The sequence below is a fragment of the Zalophus californianus genome, chromosome 1 (genome assembly GCF_009762305.2).
Source record: "Zalophus californianus isolate mZalCal1 chromosome 1, mZalCal1.pri.v2, whole genome shotgun sequence".
NCBI classification, from domain to species: Eukaryota; Metazoa; Chordata; class Mammalia; order Carnivora; family Otariidae; genus Zalophus; species Zalophus californianus.
Genome location: NC_045595.1, coordinates 208,003,843 through 208,024,727, shown reverse-complemented (window position 1 = coordinate 208,024,727; position 20,885 = coordinate 208,003,843). Strand labels below are relative to the sequence as shown.

Sequence of the window (20,885 nt, the reverse complement as noted above, 5' to 3'; positions counted from 1 at the left end):
CCGAAGGATGAATCAAGGTGAGGGTTTATTTTGGCACACCAAGTTTTCATTTGTTCTTCAGGGATGTTTGAGTCCCCTCAAACATCAAAAATCCATATTGGAAACATCAGTCTTCCCGGGCTACATTTTTCACCCATAAATGGATTGGAATGAGGAACATAGAGATTAGGTGGTATATTTACTTTAAATCAATACTTCAGAACCAGACTTGGACGAAAGCAGGCTCTCATTTCTAACGGTATTACGCATATGTTTACAAGGCTGTGCTCATTCAGAAGGCTTGCCTCACCCTCTACAAACCAAACCAAATTTTTGACAGGTCAGGAAAGATTCCAAATTTGAAGAAAGGAGGTAGGTTCATCACTAGAGTCGTAAGAAGAATTTGCCACAGTTTCATTAACTGTTCGTGGTTAGTTGAAGAACAAAGACATTCCAACAGATCGCAAGAAAGGCTATAGCCATTGTGAGACTTATGGACATCTCGAGACATTTCTGGTAGTAAAACAGGATTGGATTTATGAGGAAGCTCTAGAAAAGGCTCCTAAGTGCCTCCCACATAATGTTTTCGAGCCTAACAGCCACTGTTAGAGAAGGGACGATGCTTTGCAATTGCATCCCAGGGTAGCCTAGGTAGCAATGCCCCAGAATCTATCGGATGAAAGCTCACGTATGGCATGTGGTTCAGTCAATCCAATGTCACCAACGTCCAAAGCTTTACAAACACGCAGGATGCAAACTACACTTTTCCAAAATTCGCCCCAAATTCCAACTTAAGACCACATTTATTAAACAGCCCATAAGAAGATGTCTTTGCCTTCATAAATACATTGCCTCTGTTATATTACCTTCCTGGCACTGGATTTGTGAATCAGTCTGTAAAGATCTCCACCTGTCAGTGGAGCAAGTGACTCTTGATCTCGGCGTCATGAGGTCGAGCCCCACATCAGGCATAGAGATTACTTTCAAAAAAAATTTAAAACAAATGAAAGTCCATTGCTTTGGTTAAAAATCCCTTAAAGTCTGTTTTTCTAAAGAAAAATACCTGTTTTCTTGCAGTGGTGAGCTCTCACACCTGCTCCTTCTCTTATCCATCGGTTCTCCTTCCCTACGGGAAGGACACCTCGGAATCTTTCTGGAAACTGGAGGACAGGAGGGAGGATAGGGAGTTTGGGGGTTGTTTTGCAGGCACGCTGTCAACTTTAGGAAGAGCTTCAAACATGCTTGGGGCATCTCCTTATTTTTCCAGTTTCACTGAGATATAACTGACATGCAGGACTGTGTGAGTTTAAGATTGTCATACATAAATTGTGGCATGTTTACCAAAGTTTAGTTAACGTTCGTCATCTCACATAGATACCCTACAAAAAAGAAGAAAGGGAAAAGGGTGGGGGGAAAGGGTTTTCCCTTGTTACGAGAACCCTTAGGATCCACTGTCTTAACTTTCAGCCGCTCCCAATGAGGGTGGTAACTGTGGTCATCATGTTAGCATTACATCCCCGGTACTCTTTGATCTTCTAACTGCAAGTTTGTCCCTTGGGACCACCTTCTCCCAGCTCCCCCATCCCTACCCCACCCCTCCGGTAACCACAGATCCAATCTCTTTTTCCATGACTTGGGTGCTTTTTCTTGTTTTCAGTCCACAATTAGGTGAGATTACAGGGTATTTGCCTCTCCCAAGGCACTTCCTTCTGACAGGCTACAAACAAAGCAAGGTACAAATGGGTCCTTTGAGAAAGTGGAAAGTGTATGAGTCCACAGATGGATCAAACATGGCTCTGGAGTTGCAAAGTTAATGAACATAGTAAAAACATAGACTACTATGAAAAAGCAATAAAAGTGAACTATGTCAGGCCAGGTCTAAGCTCTCCTTAATTTTCAGCTACCGTTCTCCAGTCTCTGCCTGCTTCTGAAATTCAGATCCACAGGCATGAAGGAAGTCAGGAGGAGGGATTTTTCCATGTTCTGTTCCCTTCCCACCCACAAACCATCCAGTTACTAAAAAGGGTGGTGTTGTACACATGTGTCTTAGAGGCAGAGACAAATCTCCGTTTGGGAACTAAAGGTTGTTTAATAGGTGTTGATGGCTTTGTACCTCTGCCAAATCAAATGCCTGGTCAGCCGATGGTCTCCTGCCCTCACAGACACCCAGACAGCTGGCAGATGCAACTCTGTGGCTAGGAGTGGTCTAGACACCTAAGTGGCCTGAAGCCAGGAGTATCCAGAGGATGCCAAATTTAGTTTTTCTGGAACTGTCTAGTTCTACCTGGGATCACTTTAGTCCAGAACTTGTGTGCAAGTGACACATGGAGGATTCAAGACACATAGGGGGGTCCCGCTAACCTGAAAGGCCCTCCTGCCTCTTCTTTGGGGCACAGCTAAGGGCATCTTTGTCCAGGAGCCTTCCCAGGTGGCCAGCCCCATGGTCTTTAAGCTGGGGCTCTCCCTAGGCTGCTGGTCTTAGCCTTGATCATGTGCAGCCTTGACCATCTGTTATATTTTTCATAGTCGAGGGCATTCTCTCTTCAACTGGATCCATGCCATTGTAAGTTATCAGTGTAAGAATTATTGGTTATACTTTGTAATTCCCTCTTATTTCTTTAGTTCCCCAAATCTTTATTGAGAACTTACGATGCCCCACATTGCACCCAGCTCCAGAAACACAAGCCAGGCACAGTCCCTGCTTGTCACGGTATTTATGTTCTATCAGCAAGAAGTCTCACGGGGAACAGGTGGGGTGTGATAGGCAAGTGTAACAGAGAGACCTAACTCAGTGCAGACATCAGGAATGGCCTGCTGGAGGTGGTGGTACGGCCCCTGAGGAAAGTGTACAAGTCAAGCAGAGGAGCAGAGACCCAGAGAGACTGCATAAGAACTTTGGACCTTATCTTAGGAGCAATAGGAAGTCACTGAGAGGCTTTGAGCCAGACACAGATATAATCGTATCTGCTTTGTTCCAAGGTCACTCTAGTGTCAGGAGAAGAAAAGAGAGGAGAGAAAAAAGGGAAGTCAGGAACTGCTGCTAGAGATGAGGGTGGTATGGGCCGAGGAGGTAGCAGTGGCAATGGGGAGAGAAAGAAGCTGAGATCCAAGATATATTTCCGAGGTAGAATCAACCGTACACATGAAGTGATTGGATGTCAGTGGTACCATGGACTGGAATCAGGAACCTAGGGCGAGGGGCAGGTTTGGAGGAAAAGATGATACACATTGCACGTGTTCAGTTAGGGGCATTGAATGAGACCCCTACGGGAAGCTACCCAGTAAGCAGGTGAGTGTATGGGTTTGGAGATCAGGCATGAGGTTTGGGTTGGAGGTTAGAAAGCCAGCAGCTCATGAAATCACAGGAATGAATGAGATCAACCAGGGAGAGAGTACAGACGAGGACCTCGGAGCCCCAGAGAAAGGACGGAGAGGCCGAGAGGACATAGAAGGAGGAGATGGCCAGCAGGGTCAGCTGCAGAGCCAACCCAATGAGCCTGCACGTAGTAGGAGCTCCAAGACCACTTCATTCTTAGAAGACCTAACAGCCAATCAGTTCCCTGTGGCAGTAGTGGTCCATCTGAGGTTTGGGTCCTGTGAAGGGCTAGTAATTCGGATGAGATCATCATCCAGGGTTTGCCTCAGCTATGTTTAACTCCTGATGGCCCCACAAAGAATGTAGTCAGTGGTTTGTGTAAGTTTTAGTCTTCTCAAAAACACAAACTTACTTTTTTTTTCATTTTTTTATTGTTATGTTAATCACCATACATTACATCATTAGTTTTTGATGTAGTGTTCCATGATTCATTGTTTGTGCATAACACCCAGTGCTCCATGCAGAATGTGCCCTCTTTAATACCCATCACCAGGCTAACCCATCCCCCCACCCCCTCCCCTCTAGAACCCTCAGTTTGTTTTTCAGAGTCCATCATCTCTCATGGTTCGTCTCCCCCTACGACTTACTCCCCTTCATTCTTCCCCTCCTGCTATCTTCTTCTTTTTCTTTTTTCTTAACATATGTTGCATTATTTGTTGCAGGAGTACAGATCTGTGATTCAACAGTCTTGCACAATTCACAGCGCTCACCATAGCACATACCCTCCCCAATGTCTATCACCCAGCCACCCCATCCCTCCCACCCCCCACCACTCCAGCAACACTCAGTTTGTTTCCTGAGATTAAGAATTCCTCATATCAGTGAGGTCACAGGATACATGTCTTTCTCTGATTGACTTATTTCACTCAGCATAACACCCTCCAGTTCCAACCACGTCGTTGCAAATGGCAACATCTCATTCCTTTTGATGGCTGCATAATATTCCATTGTGTATATATACCACACCTTCTTTATCCATTCATCTGTCGATGGACATCTTGGCTCTTTCCACAGTTTGGCTAGTGTGGACATTGCTGCTACAAACATTGGGGTGCACGTACCCCTTCAGATCCCTATATTTGTATCTTTGGGGTAAATACCCAGTAGTGCAATTGCTGGATCGTATGGTAGCTCTATTTTCAACTGTTTGAGGAACCTCCATACTGTTTTCCAGAGTGGTTGCACCAGCTTGCATTCCCACCAACAGTGTAGGAGGGTTCCCCTTTCTCCACATCCCCGCCAACATCTGTCGTTTCCTGACTTGTTAATTTTAGCCATTCTGACGGATGTGAGGTGGTATCTCATTGAGGTTTTGATTTGGATTTCCCTGATGCCGAGCGATGTTGAACACTTTTTCATGTGTCTGTTGGCCATTTGGATGTCTTTTTTGGAAAAATGTCTGTTCATGTCTTCTGCCCATTAACACTAGTGACTTAACATGCTAGGGCAAGAGCCCACAGGTCCATCAAAATGGATGGGTGCCCTTTACTCATCAAAGAGAGAGATCCTAAGTCTCTTACTAACACTGAATCCCACCCCCGTCTCTGTATTGTCCTAATTATCAAACTCAAGACTTAAAGATCTGGGTTTTTCACTAGAATCTTAAAGTCGGTTGAAATAAAATGTTTATGTTCAACTATGCAAAGAGTAACAGAATCACGTGAGCTTTATAAACCCTCTGGATGGCACTCTCAGGGTCACAGACTCTGCTTTTTTATTCCAAGATGAAGGCATTTTCATTATAAATGTCATTTTCTGTTTTATTTGGGAAGGATAAGTTCTTAGAATTTTAAACGAACTTTTTAAAACTATGTCCAAGGAGAGATTATAATTTATAGACATGGCACTCAGATAAGTTCTACTTATCTGAGAAACAGAACTGACTTTGTTTCTCTGTGACTGAAATTAACTCTGCTCTTAGGCTCCCTTTCTGTTTCCTGGTAGGAAAAAAAAAACATACATTTCCAATTAAAGGTAACTCAGTCACTTCCAGTTTTAAATGTGGTTAATTCAGATCTAAACTGTCACTCAAAAAGTTCCCCTCCCCCACCCTAAGAGCCATCTGAATGGGGGTGGGTTACACATTGTTCTGGCACTGGTGAGGGGGTGTGGCCCATGTTCATCCTGCCTCCTTGCTCTCCCCACAAGGGCTTTGGGGTGTCACATGGCCTCACTCCTGGGCTCCAAGGGCTCACCAGTCTCCTGGATCAGAAGCTGCTGGGTGCCTCTCCCCACTGGTCCTGCCAGTGCCCCCAAGCTGTCCACACACACTCCTGCATACACACTCTAGATCACACACACTTGCACACATACACACACACACACACACACAGAGGGCAGCTCACACAAGCACAAAAATGCATGTGCATACAGGCTCACACACTAACAGGAGCACAGCACACTCATATACACGCATACATACACCCACACACACTCATTCTGGGGCCAGCTCCAGGCCACCAACCAGACACACCTCATTTGAATGATTTACAATTTTTTTAAAAGGATGACAAAAGCTAATCCTAAAAGGAAATAAATATAGAAACAAAGGAAACTAACTAGACATAAAATAGATGACATAGCCACACAGAAAAAAAGAATGAATTCAAGTAATTTTGAGCACAGTACTTTGATTATACTACCTCAGTGGGAATGTTCTAAGATGAAAAAGAAGTGCAAAGAAATTTTTAATTTTACCTCCGAAGCTTGTGGTTGATAGTATCAAAAGTGCAACAGCACCTGGCAAGTTCTTTTAAAAGATTATTTATTCAGATATGAGAGAATCTGCTACCATCACTCTCCTTCCTTCTAGAAGAAACTCAGATGTCTTCTTTTAAACATTAAGAAAATGCACATTTCAATTTATTTTTGCATAGCTGGAGGTGAACCTCACTGGCCCTCCAATATTTGGGTAACAGAAGAAGTACAACTGTTTATTGAAGGGACTTTTAACTTGAGTGTAATGCAGGGCTCACTGTTATTTAAATAATCGGCAGTTGGCTGAACCTACTGAATTAAAATTATTATTATACTATGGCAGAAATTACACTATACTGTTTCTTTCTGACAGTGGGCTTGGTAAATCACCAATATTCTTCTCCCACACAAACACTTATAAACATAAGTGCAGAACTCTTTATTACTGTGCTAATTCAGTGCAGTTCTTACTGAGAATAGCAAGGAGTAAAGAGAAACATCCCATCATTTAGCCAGTATCTGAAATAAAAAGGCCAAGTACAGTCAATTTTTTGTTTCTGAGTATTACAGTCTAGATTGATTAATTTTACAGTATTCAAAGATGGTGATGGTGGCTTATATCCATCTTATTTTACTGGAATCATGTTCTCCAAGCAGTTTTGATGCATTATCTGTTTACACAGAGTGAATACCTCTGGCTTTATGCAGGGGGCTCTCCCTTGAGGATGGTTTTCATCATATTGGTATTCTGCTCAAAATATTTCGCATAATTTGCTGCTGGGGATCTAAAAATAGGGCTTTGCCTGTTAAATCCTCATCATGCTGGGCCTGACCCTATGTTTGCTCAGTCACTATGACAGATTCCTTAGCTGTGCCCGTTTGGTTTCCTGGCTTCTAAATGGACTGGGCTTTGCATCCACCACCAATAACATGCGCTCCCTCCCCTCCACTCCTTACTCTTTCAGTCTTACTCAAGGAATGAAATGGCCACCAAAAAGATGGACAATTTCTAATCAGTTCCCTGCAGGTTAAACTCTTAGAAGATTAACCAGAGATCCAAACAGAGAAGCTCTCAGTGGAGAAACTATGAAATGAAATAATTTTTAAAGATGCACACATAGGGGACGCCTAGGTGGCTCAGTCAGTTAAGTGGCTGCCTTCGACCCGGGTCATGATCCCAGGGTCCTGGGATCGAGTCCCACATTGGGCTCCTTGCTCAGCGGGGAGCCTGCTTCTCCCTCTCTCTCCTTCTGCTTGTGCTCTCTCTGTCAAATAAATAAAATCTAAAAGAAAAAAAAAAAAGATGCACACACAGTGTTGGGCTTTGGGAAAATAACTTAGACCAGACAACACTGCTATGAAAATCAAGCTTTGCCTTCCAAAGCATAAAGTCAAAGGCATGCCTAGACCTAGAACACTCCAGAAGACCTCTTCCTCCCCTAGGCTCACCTTGCCTCATGCCATCTTGCAGTGACATCTGCACCACTCAGCATCTTCTCATTTCTTTTGAGACTGTGAGGACAGATTCCCCAGGGATGTAATTTGGACCAATCTCACTAGAGGTGTGTCTATTTCTTAGACTTTTCAAAAAACCAATGTTTGCCTTTTATTGATCCTCTCTATTCTTCATTTGTTTTATATTTTATTAATTTATGCACTGATCTTTATTGCCTATTTCCCATGGGTTCATCCTGTTGTTGTTTTTAATTTTTTCTTTGAGTAGAGCTGACACACAATGTTACATTAGCTTCAGGTGTGCAACACAGTGATTCAACGTCCCTATACCCTGTTGTTCTTTTTCTACTTTAAATTGGAGATTCTGCACATTCATTTTCAGACTTCCTCCTTTTCTAATATAAGAATTTAGACCTATACATTTTTCTCACTTTCCATGTATCCCATAATTATGACATTTAGAATTTCAGTATCATTCAGTACCAAGTATTACTGAATTTCAGTAGGGTTTCTTCTTTGACGGAAGTTGTTTAAAATGTGATCATATATTATGAAACACGTGGTAATTTCTAAAATTCATCTTTTCTTCTTGTTTTCTGCCCTGTGCATGCAAAGCTCAAGACTTGTATCAACTCATGCACAGAATTCATGCACAGAATTCTCTTCCCCAGTTCTGTCCTCTGTAGGATTCCCTACCTTTTTTCAGCTCACAAACCCCCACTCTCCATCTCCTGTCTAGAAAGACAGGATTTCCCTCTGAATGCTAGCCACTTGTGCTCTGCGTGGTTGCACACACTCAGGTCACTCTCAGAGTAAAGTAGTGAGAAACGAGAAAAACACTACCACAAACTCTTTGTCCACAATCCCCTTTCCCAGTCCTCTGGCCAGAAAGATTTTCTCCAGGATTTGGGGGCCTGTACCACGCTGCATGTGAAGCAGTTCCCAATGAGGCGGCACTGGGGGCTGGGGTACCTGACGGGGATTCCCCATTTTCATCCTCCGGCTCAGAAGGGCACCTTGTCCCACCGCTCTGGTCAGAAGAATGGGGTTTCTTCCCAAGATTTTGTTGTCAGCACCTGCTTCCCAGTTCTGTGCTGGGGCCACTCTCAGGTTAAAGCCAGGTGATGAAAAAGGAAAATGGAAAAACAAGAAATGTACCCCCTAAGAAGTCAATCTTCATGTTTGGTACCCCTCCCCATCTTCTTGCCAGTGTTAGACCTTCCAGAGTCTTCCAGTGGAAGGTTATGTCTACAGGAGTTAGTCGTTTGTAATCAGCAGGAGAGAAAAGCTGTATTTACTCCATCTTCACCAGAACCCGAAGTCCTATCCCTTACTTTTTTAATTGAAATTACTTTCGATTAAAATTATGGACTTTGTAATTCTCCAGCACCTAGTTTGTATTTTAGCCGAGGGTCCCTCATAGACAGACTGGCATAATGCTGGAAGCAGAAACCTCCCACTTTCCTTTTTAAGGACTCACAAGCCATCTTTCTATTTAATAATACATCTCAGACATTTCCAATCAACAATTTTAATTAAGCTGCTTCTCTATAGTTTCCCTAAGCTGAGTTTTTTTCACTTGAAAACGAATATTTACTGGGAAGCTACAATGTTGAAGCCCTGTAGTAAATGCTAGGAACATGGAAATAAACAAGACCAATGAGCCCCAGTGTGATCACAACTCAACAAGGGAAACAGACACTTAGAGGTAATTTCAAATGATGGGAGGGCACCTGGGTGGCTCAGATGGTTAAGCGTCTGCCTTCAGCTCAGGTCATGATCCCAGAGTCCTGGGATCGGGTCCCGCATCAGGCTCCCCGCTCCTTGGGAGCCTGCTTCTCCCTCTGCCTCTCTCAAAAAAATCAAATGATGGGATAAGGTGTCCCTGAGAGTGTTAGGGGACCCGGGGCTCAACGGTTCCAGCTGGGACTGGTCAGTCACAGAGTGCTCCAGAAAGGAGATGATAAATTAGTTGGCTCTTCAAAGATGAGCAGGATCCCACTGGAGGAAGGCTGTTCAAGATAAGGCAAGTAGATGAACACGGGCATAAAAATACAAATGCAAATGGTAAGACAGCCAGTATGCCTAGAGAGTGGAGGGCGATCAGAACCGGACATCAGATTTCTCATGTTTTGCTCTTCACCAAAAGAAGCATCTCTTTTTCCAGAGAAAAATTTACTCACTAAAAAACTACTGCAGGGGGACTCTGTGATGATCTTCCTGATATGGAAAACAAGCACAACATACATACACACGGATATAATCTTGGCAGCTCTGCTTTTCTTATGATGTTAACTCAGCTGGCTTTATTTTGTTACTTTTTCAAGTTCAATGAAAATCACATCTTTAAAGAATGGACTGGAACCCACGTCAATAGGTAAGACAGGAATCTTTCTGAAAAAAATGAAAATTATCAACTTATACTAGGAGGTGTTTTTAATAGTGTACTGTTGGAAAAATACATTAATATTATTTTTTATCTCTTTTTAAATGAATTAGGACACCACAAGATGAAATAAAAACATGGAAAATCATCCATGAGCATTTCTTTAAATCTTGCTTATTCATCTTTTTATTACAAAAATTAAACAGTCCCACTAAAATGGTGCTATGGAAAGATATTTTGCTATCTCTGTAGAATTCAGTAAGTGTATTTGTTTGCTAGGACTGCCATAACAAAGTATCACAACAGGGGCTTAAACAACAGTATTGTCTCTTGGACATCCTCTTGGTTGTATCCAGTGTTGTTTCTTGATGCCAGTATCCCAAGTTTCTGATTCTCTCTTCAGCCAATTCTAATGTGATGTTAAATATCCATTTAGATTTTAATTTTAATAATTTTATTTTTTTATTTCTGGTTATATTTGATTATTTATATCGCCAAAACTGAAGGTCTAGGTGGATTTTTTATTTGCCCATCTCTGTTTTCTAATCACTTCACAATAAACATGTACTTCCTTTATAAAAAAAAAAGTTGTTAAAGTTATTTTATCACCTTTCCCCCTTGACTTCCTATGTATTCCTTTCTGAGCCCACATGTCCCTGCTACCCCCCATCACTCCCAAACACAGATAAAGAGTCGGCAGTTCAGAAGAGAAACACTGGTTGAGAAATAAAAGCAAGGCAGTGCTCTTTTCTTTTCAATACCCAGAAGTCCTGTAATACTTAGTTTGGGGATGAAGAAGAAGAACCCAGGACTGGAGTGAGGGCAGTGCTGATTCTGGCCCTGACAGCTGCATGGGGTAAATCACTTACATCCCTGGCACCCCAGTTTCTTCTTCTAGTCACAAGGAGCAAGTGCAATGCTCTGAGAACATTCCATATCTCTGAATTCCTCTGTGTAAACGCCCACATATGTCTTCTTCTCCCCACTCTACCTGCAGTCCGCACAAAGCAGTTGCCTGATACACCTTATTGGCTTTCCCAGTGAATGACATCCTGACTGCCTGGCTGTGTTCTTGAATGAATGAACAGGGGCCACAGTATGACTTTTGTGAGTCTTAGGTACTTTTACCTTTGTGGACCCCAAAAATGGTTTAATTATATTACATTTTACAATCTAATTAGTATAAAGATGACTATATTAACATTTTTTCTACCTAAAAGTTTATCTTTTTTTCTTTTGATTTTAGAAGAATTTTCATGGGTCCTTGAAAGCATTGTGGGCCCTAGGCCCTGGACCGGCCTAGCTAATGGGGAAGTCATCCCTGCAGGAACTACTCAACGGATGCTTCCAAATCCTGAGAAGTTTCATAGGAGAGCCTTTTGAGCAGCGCACCAATGCATTCCCCAGATTTTATGCCAAGCCAGTTACCTAGTTTTCTTCTCTAAGGACATGGGTGGAGTTTCCCTCATTCTGTCATTTCACATTAAAATAAAGCTGCTCCTGACTCCTGGGCTCCAGTAGCTCATATGGCATTTCTGTGCAAATTAGAAAAAGACTTCTTATTTTTAAGAAGAAGGGGGAAAGCCATTAAAGTATTATATTATTGCACCATCTAAATAACTATCCCCACTGAGCCTGGGGAAAGTGCAAAGTCAGGTGGGCATCCTTTCCAACCTCACTTGGGGGCCACAGTCGTGGCCTGCATGGCATAGTGGTGGGACAGTAACAGTAATCCATGGCATTCAGCTTAAAGCCATCCTAGGCATAGTTCCATAAACCAAATTTCATCCTAAGTCTGTGGCCAGAATGATCAAGTCTGAGTAGGACTCAGGCAAAGCCTCTAAAAGCAATGGGAGACCAGAGTCATGGCCTCCAGTTTCTCCCAGAGCAAAAAGTGGATAAGGCACAACCACATGAGTGTGCACACCACACGCTTTCCTGTGTGTGTGCATGGCCTTGCAGGCAAGTGTGGCTTAATATGAGCTAGAACTCTCATGTTGCCCCCTGGAAGGCCTCCCAAAAGTCCGGGAAGCTCCACCACATGCTCCTGTGTGTGTTAGTGTATGTCTACAACATGAATAACACCCTGTGCTGGGCACAGTCTGACCAGCTATACCCAGCAGCCACACCTAGCTCACTGAGTCCCCTCACTGACGGAAAGCCTGCACTTACACATAATAAAGCCTCCATCCATTCCCTTCTCTGCAGGGATGACATGCCAGGCTCGGAGCTCCTACATCACGAGTGAGATCCTGTGGGGTTACCGGTTCACACCTGTCCTGACGCTGGAAGACGGGTTTTATGAGGTCGACTACAACAGTTTCCACGAGACCTATGAGACCAGCACCCCATCTCTCAGTGCCAAAGAGCTGGCTGAGCTAGCCAGTAGGGCAGAGCTGCCCCTGAGTTGGTCTGTGTCCAGCAAACTCAACCAACATGCAGAACTGGAGACCGAAGAAGAAGAAAAGAACCTCGAGGAACAAACAGAAAGGAATGGTGATGTGGCAAACCTAGAGAATGAATCCAAAGTTTAGTCTCCTAGCTGGGTAGCTCCTTCTCCTCTCCCCTCACACAACCTTTTCTTGTCTTTCATTCTCTTTCTTTTTTGTCTCTCTTACTTGGTTGTTTATTTATTTATATTTAATTTTGACATTACCAGAAAACAAATCTTCAAGGTGTAAAATATCTACCTGCCCTCTCTCAGTTACTCAGATTGACAAGGTAGACACGGATTTGGTTAAGGTGCAACGTGCCCTCATTTGTGGCCCAAGCTTGCTCTCTTTCCTAAATACCACACATCCAACTCCTAGGGATTTAAGCTGCTTACCTGCATGTCTTGTACAATACCAGATCACTCAAAGAGTGTGTCAAAGATTTTACCTGGGATATGACAAGTTAGGTCTCTGGTGCCTATTTATTCATGCAGTGAGACATAGCATATAACCCTCAATTTTATAGATTCAAATAAATTTCATCTACAGGGTGAGGTGCTTGCCCCATACAGGCATTGCAGTTCTAGGACCCAGGTCAGGTAAAGACAAAACACTGTACATATATATGCCTTATGTAATTACTTTCTTTTTGCAGTTAGTAATAAAACCCAGCATGTACAAAAGTACTATAGAACAGAACTTCTAAATAATGTACATAGATGTATAATTAGTGTAGGTTTAGATATATAACTTTAGAAATAAGATGCAAAAAAAAAAAAAAAAGATTCCCAATGTACAGTAGGTATTTCTGTTCTGATGTCTTTGCTTTCTTAATTTCTTTGGTCCCATTGACCACTGGCCCTTAGTGCATGGCCTTTGTTCCATATCCCAAACTGGTAGTGTTTGGGTACCCCACTGTTACCTTGCTGATCTTTTCATTGAATCTAAGAAGCCATAGGTCTGGGGGAAGTTAGGAGGTCTAGTACATGGCAAAACCCACCACCAATATGCTGATATACTATGAAATGTTTACAAAACTGAGGTCTCTTTTTTTAGTAACAGAAGCCTCACTGACTAGCTTGGGGGAATATTCCAGGGGAAGGACACTATCTGGCATGTCACCAATGATGTGTTTATGCTTTTCACATGAGCTGTCACCCTTTGTAGTACAAGAGTTTGGGAAACTCTTCTTCTACAAAACCATGGATTCTCCAGCTGTTCCACTCTGTAATCGTAAGAAACTACAGACTTAAAAAATGAGACATGGTAATTTAGCAGAAGACGGTTTCAGTCTAAAGCCATGACATTCATGAAGGCACATAGTAGGAGACATATATTGTCATCATTCACCTAACACACTTTGACTCCATCTGACTCTCTTCCTGTCCCCACCAGCTTATCCATCAGCATTTCTCGCATTTGTATTTATTATTATTCGTATTCTTTTATTATTATGAAATGATGAGAGTTCAATAGTCAGAGATTAGATCAACAATCTAGGTGACTACGAAATCTTTCTAGAGAGTGCCACAGGTGGGAAATCAAATCCAAAGTGTCTCCCAATCAGAAGAAAACGAGCAAAAAACTGCAGCCTTAATTCATTTTAATCTGCAAAGATAAATGGAGAGAGATTAAGAGAAAGAGAAGGAAGGCATTTTGTACTAAAACTCTAAATTCAAGATGAAAAAAATTCAAATAAAAAGATAAATGGAAGAGAATGTCAGACAAAATCTCAAGGGCAGGTGGAAATTTTGCACTGTAACAGATCTTTCACATTAATTTCACAATTTTAAACTATTTGTTCCCTACAACAGTCGCCCATCATAAATATTCATTGACCGAACTCAAGGTCCTTTTCAGCTCCTATGGCTGTGCTCAGTTTGAGGCTTTGTGCCATGGAGGTCAAAGAACTCAAACTAGCTATCACTCACTCCCTGTTGCCCTTAACTTCCCTGACCAGATTGCACAGGCCTTCGCTGTAGTTTGAGGACCTTGTCTACTAAAAAGCATGTCCCAGAGATAAGGAATGTGGCTTCTCAGTTTAACACGGGGGTCTCTCTTCTCCCACCTCTGAGACCTAGCATCAGGATACCTGCTTCTTGGCACTTGGACTTAACTGGAAACAAAACTGTTGGCCATAGCCCTTTCCTGTTTGCCAACATCTCACGTTTTGCATTGAATATCTGTTGAATCATTTATTCATTCCACACAATCCAAGGAGGAGGTTGTAGTCGAGGAGAAGGAGAGAGCCCCATACACTTCCTGCCAGGCTGTGGGGAGGTACTGTGGCCTTACCTCGCTGTAGCCTTATGAAAGGCGCCCTTGACTTGGGGGCGCTAACCCTGCAGCATCCCCAGGGTTGCAGGGCAAGGCATGGTAGCACAAAGAAAGATGAAGCATGGGCTACAAAAAGTCTGCTAATTTAGCTCTTGATGACTCAGTGGGCCTTTTTTAATCCATACTAAGGCTCAAAGGACAACACACATCCTGTTGTCTGGTTGGAAGAGCAGTTCAGGGCCCTCTAGCACAACTGAACAAAGAGCCTTGACAACCCTTTGGTCATGCACACATGTTAGGTCTCTATCTGTGCCAGGGCACCCGGGGGTGAGGTCTCTCCCTATTTCTCATTGTCTTTGGTGTCAATGTAGTTGGAGACAGAACATGAACCAAATCTCGTTTTTGTAATGTGAGCCTCTGAATCTTTAAACAAGGATGCTCCAGAAGAACCTTTTACTAGAATGTCCCTATCAAACATGTCTATTTTTCTACAGTTATTGATAACACAGTTTAACAGTGTATTTTGTGTCAACTGTTAAAATTTGGAATTGAAAGAAGCTCATTAAGACTGAATTTTCTAAGCAGCAAGAATTGAATGATGTTTTTCATTAAGACTGTACAACAAAGATGAGCCCACAATTTCTACTCATTCTATTCCATCATATCTAGTCCCCATTCACACAGTCACTTTGTTAGGAAATCAAGTGCTATGAAAATAAATAAGCCTATTTTAATGCAACAATACCCATAACTAATGAGGATCACCCTCAACTTGATATTTTGGTCTGTTAGTTTGGTGTGTTTGAGTCACTTTCCATAAAAGCATGGTGGGATCTGATAGCCAGATAAGAATTTTGAACCAACGGGTTACAGTTTGCCACAGTTGACCCCAATCTGGAGAAAAGGGCAGACTCAGCTGGAAGCAAGACCTCCCCAAAGGCCGCTGAGACCCTTAGATTCTCACTTCCACTCACCCCAATATGCTTTCCAACTGGAAACCTATTTGTTTATAAGTCAACTTTATGTAACTAATAAAACTGTTTATGTTTTTGGCTGTCCCCTGGGCAAATGATACTCTTTTAAATTAATGTATTTCTAATCACTGTAATGCCAGGTCATTGCTTATCCATTCCCTCATAACATGGCATTCCAGCCTATTGATCCAACAGATAGCCACTCCATGTCTATGAGAAGGAACTCCCTCTTCCCCCACTCCCTTCCTCTGTCTGTCTCTCTATTTTGTGCTATCTCTAGTTCCCCAGAGCCAGGTCCATTGACTTAGTTCAATATCTATGTTCCCTAACAAAAATCCAGCTATTGTCTCTAAAAATGTCAACACAGTTCTTAAGCACAATTTTCTCTTGCAGGTTTAACCAAATTAGGGCTCTGAAATGTCCATTTCTCATTGTACTTGGATTAAAAAATTATTTATGACTTCATTCAAAAGCCTAAATTTTGAAGTCTCCAGAGCAACATCCTTATGCTTTCCCTCCCTACATTTTCTTACATTTCAGGTTTCTTACTTTTTCCCCTTTGCTTTTTAATTTAGATTTAAGCCAATATCTTTGGGATGTTCAGAAACTGTTCAGAAAGGCAGGAGCTGGTGGAGAGAGAAATTATAAAAATGCCATTAGAAAACTACTTGAATTCACCCAAAGAATGTGAAATCATTTCATTAGCTGAGTAATTCAAGATAAAAAGAATCAAAATATTCATAGTCATTTCCAAGATAGTTTGCCAATAGTCTGACTAGTTTTCAGTCTTTCTTTCCTTGACTTGGGTAATACTCTATGTGACTCAGAAAAGTCAAAAGGGTAGTTGGAAATTAAACACCCTACATAAGTGGGAAACAGTATCCTCTATGATTTCCTTTCAATGGATGGCTATAACGTTGAAAAATATAGTCAGTATATACATAATAGATGATTCATTGATATTGTATTACAATATAGTAAAATCATATAATCCTGTTTCTAGACTTTATGGTCAACCTGTTTAAGAAAATGTAATCCTTTCATTTAAAATGGAGTAAAACACAACTCTTCCTAATATTTCTGCCCTTGATGTCTCGGAGAATTTCTCATACAGTGTCATCTAGAAGTCAAAAGCTCTGTAAGGCTACAAAGAGATTTTGACAAAGCACAATATCAATACACAATACATTAACAAAACAATATTCCTAAGTTGTCTACATTGTGCTGTATTTGGGAACATTCAGAGCACTTGCATAAATTATGTCTTTTAATTCCAATCCACCATGAGAGCTTGAGTGTTATAATATAAAAAGAAAACTAGGGTTTGGGCAAACTGAGTAACTTCCCCAAGGTTACAAGTCTAGTAATAATAGATCCCAGTCTCAAATCCAGGGGCCAAGTCTTAAGCCATGGTCTCTATTTACTACAGAAAGTGTCGGCAAACCGAATCTACTCACAGACTCCGGCCCACTGCCTGTTTTTGCACCACTTGTGAGCAAAGAATGACTTTTACATTTTTAAGAAGTTGGGGGAAAAAGACAAAAGGATATTTTCTGACATGTGAGAATTGTATGAAATTCCAATTCCAGTGTCCATAAATAAAATTTTATTGGAATACAGCCACACCCATTCATTTGTGTATTGCCTATGACCGCTTTCACACTACACTAACAGAGTTGAGTATTTAAGACAGAGACCATATGGCCAGAAGACTGAAATATTACTATCTGACCCTTTACAGGAAAAGTTTGCCGACCCCTATACTGTACTATTAAGTACTGTTCATGTATTAAGTACTACTAATTACTAAATGTTATACTGTGCTACCAAGAGATTCCTGGACAACTTAGAATGATGACATTCTTTTCCAATATAAATGCATTGCAGTCACTCATAGATCTGTTTCCAAGAAAAAATAACACAGTCATATAGTCAGGTGTCAAAGGAAGAGTCCTTCCTTTACGTAACCATTCCCCCGAAGCGCTAAATAAATAACCAGCCAAGACTGAGCAGCCAACTCAGAAAGTGATAAGGTAAAACAACTTCTTAATGAACAAAAAAGAAATGTGAATCTCCAGTTCAGTGACTGAAACATTGCATCGCTGGAACCTATAGGTGTTTAAATATGTAGATAGTTGGGACACATGTCTCTGACCAACAGCGTGAACTGGACTTGCAGTGGTTGCCACATATCAATCCGGCTTGCCCTCCCTAACTTGTCTTCTCTCTTATGCCCGCTTGGACTATGGAGCTGTACTTGGGTCTTCCTGCTAGTTCTCTCTAGCCTGCAACTGATCAACATGATAAAGATGAACCGATTGCTCATATCCAGCTGTCCAGTTCTGGCTCTGTCCAGTTCTGGCTCTGTCCAGTTCTGGCTCTCTCCAGCAACTTGGCCAAAAGTTTAACATGAGAATTAAGAACCAGATACTTCTCTTGGAAAACCAAGAGGTTCTTTGAAAAGAGCTCAGGGAGAAACAGAGTAGTAAAGTGTTGCCAGATTGTTTGTCACTTTCTGAATCTTAAGCATGAGATAAAGATTGGTAATTACAGAAATATTGAATCCAAGAAATCCAGACAACGGAGTTTTGAGACATTCTTTACTATCACTAAGCTGAACTCACTTGTGTTCTAAGAAAGCATTTCCAACGCCAGACATAAGTCAGACAAGTGAGATTCTTTATCTCTTTAGTTCTATTGGAAAAATATACATATCAGGTTCTCTTGAGTGCTTTCCTGGAAATTAGGTGGGAGAAAAATTTTTGTCACAAATCATTGTGATGCACTGCTGAAAGATAAATGATGGAAACTGAGATAAATTTGATCCTGTGTCTAAATCTAAATAGTTATAATATCTGCAATATAGATGATGCAAAAAGCTCATGACCCTGCAACTGCATGGAACAGCATAATAGCTAAGTGAGAAAAAAAGAAATCTCAAAGTTCTATACCATAAAACTTAAATGTAAAAGGAGTCAAACTTTTACTTGGCCTCATTGCCTTGGTAAAAGAAAGCTTGATGCATCCACCTAATTCAAATAGGAAAGTCCTAAGAAGGAAACGAGGGCAAAATACTTTGAGACGTGCAAAAATAGCTCATTGAGATGGTCAGCATGATTAAGTGATGGAGATTTATCACCAATGAAAATGGCTTTTGTAAAGTTAATTTTAGATACTACCCCCTAGTCATGAATCCTACTGTGCTCTGTGGTCAGCCAGAGAATTGTGACCACATAGGCAATAGATCTTGATTTCAGAGAATGAAATGTTTCTACAATCAAAGGGTAATTGACCATTTCAAGATTAAGACTGCACCCATTGTATTAACACTGATCATAAATACTGTGATATAAACCAGCCAATCTTTATAAGAATATGAAGGGCTGTTATTCTCAGGCAATGTAAATATCCACTACTAACAGGCACTAGTGAAATAAACATGTAATGCATCATTATTTCTAAAATTCTGATAGAAATCATAAAATATCCATCCAAAGGAGCAAGAAGTCCTAGGAGCCCAAGCTCAGATCTCTTTGGCTACTAAAACCCAGCCCAGGCTGAATGCCTTATGGAGTATGTCAATGTTGGGTCATCAGCACTAAACACAGCTACAGAACTGGACTGACTAGAGCACAGAGAGGTGAGCTTCCATCCGCTGTGCATGATCAGAACCTCTGGCTCCATGGCCACTACTCTTAGAGAAGGAGATGGAACACTGTTCTTAGATCCAGTTGGTGCCATTCTGGCATCATCTCTCAGCATTATTGCAAATGGGAGTGGATGTGAGCAAACTTCCCTTGGTTCAGTTTGGCCATGCCAACCTGCGGCAGGCTTTCTGGATGAGCCTCTCCCTCCAGGTCTGGTTCCTGCTCATATAGACAATGACACCCTCCCCCAGAAGACAAAAGGGACTCTGTGTCTTTTGAGCTTATCTTGGCTAGCATTCTTGACCCTACAGAACACATACCTGGATCAGGGGTGACAACTCTCCCTAGGAGAACTGAAGTAAGACTTTCTGAATCCCCTGTGCAGAGGGGTGCCCCTCCTATACATAAGTCAAAACCAAACAATACTACTGTGTAAATGGAGTAAGTGTAAGGAAGTCCAAAGAAAGTTCTCATTTTCCCATGGTAATTACCTGGATGATTTTTTTTCCCTTTACATATCTAGTTCTTCAACCTCTGGAAATTCTCACTTTTTAATATCATGATGCTGTGAGCACAAACTCAACTGGTTCATCAGGCAATCCCAACCATCAACCTAGATGGTCTGACCCTGTTCCTTTTTTTAAGTAAGTGGGTCTGATTTGTTCAAACCTACCCCTGGACCAATTCATATGTTGCCCTGGCCAAGAAATTTCACATACCCTCTCTTTCCTCTAACAGGAACCAACAAACAAGGACATCATTGTCAAGAGTCTCCTCTTTATTTGCAAGGAACTCCCCTGGATTGCCACACTTGGAGACACAACTTATGTTGTCCCCAGGTGCCCACAGGGCTATCACGTTACCACAGGTCATCATCCAAGCATTCTACCCAGCTCCTCTTTCTGAATCCCTCCCTTGGCTCACCACCAAAAGTCATCTTTCCAGGCACCTTCCTCTGAGTTTCCATTCCATTCTTGAGTGTCCGCCAAGAACCCATTTTGAGGCTAGTTCCATCTCTTACCACCTAATTGTCCACCACCAATTTTAATTGAGCACATAATATGTTCACAGTCTGACCACCTGAGACCAAAAAAGTAGAATTTTTCATTTCTGCCCCCATATACACCTTGAGAGCTCCTGAGTAATGGCTGGGCATGATGACATCAGCCCATTACTGAGCAGTGTAAAGTGAGGTCTTGTGCCAAAGGGACAGCTGGACTTTTCCAGGGGAATCTTCTTGTCCCTTTCAACATGCAATTAGGCTATCCAGCTTGCCAAAGATGATCCTGAATATCCTTATTCAGCCCAGTGGATCAGCTTCTAAAATGAGAGTTATACAGGAACAACGGTGAACTCCCACATGTGTACAGGATTCTGAAATGATGACCTAAATATATGCCTATGTTGGTAAAGTGGCCTTTCCTCCCCCACTGTCTGTACAGACTGTGCCTTGGGGAAAAACCAAGCACCCATGTGGTGCCTGGTTACCTAGGCCTGCATGGCTGCTACCATGGCAACCTGCAGCCTATCAGCATAGACCTTTCCATGGAGTCTCTGAGAAGAACTGGCAAAGACCCCAAGAGCTGGAGTTCCCAGAGGCTGGTCCACCTGCAGACAGCCTTCAGGGAATCCTAGGAGATATGGGGCAATGCCCAGGCAAAC

The 20,885-nt window shown here is 41.9% G+C and overlaps 1 protein-coding gene across 1 annotated transcript in view; it reads left to right on the top strand.

Moving 5' to 3' along the window:
- KCNJ6 (potassium inwardly rectifying channel subfamily J member 6) overlaps positions 1-20,835 on the top strand; it is an 82,190-nt gene extending 61,355 nt beyond the window's left edge. Inside the window, exon 2 of the mRNA XM_027586904.2 lies at positions 12,102-20,835. Coding sequence (XP_027442705.1) covers positions 12,102-12,427 — 326 coding nt within the window. The 3' untranslated portion in view covers positions 12,428-20,835. The remainder of the gene's footprint in view (positions 1-12,101) is intronic.
- The last annotated feature ends 50 nt before the right edge of the window (positions 20,836-20,885 follow it).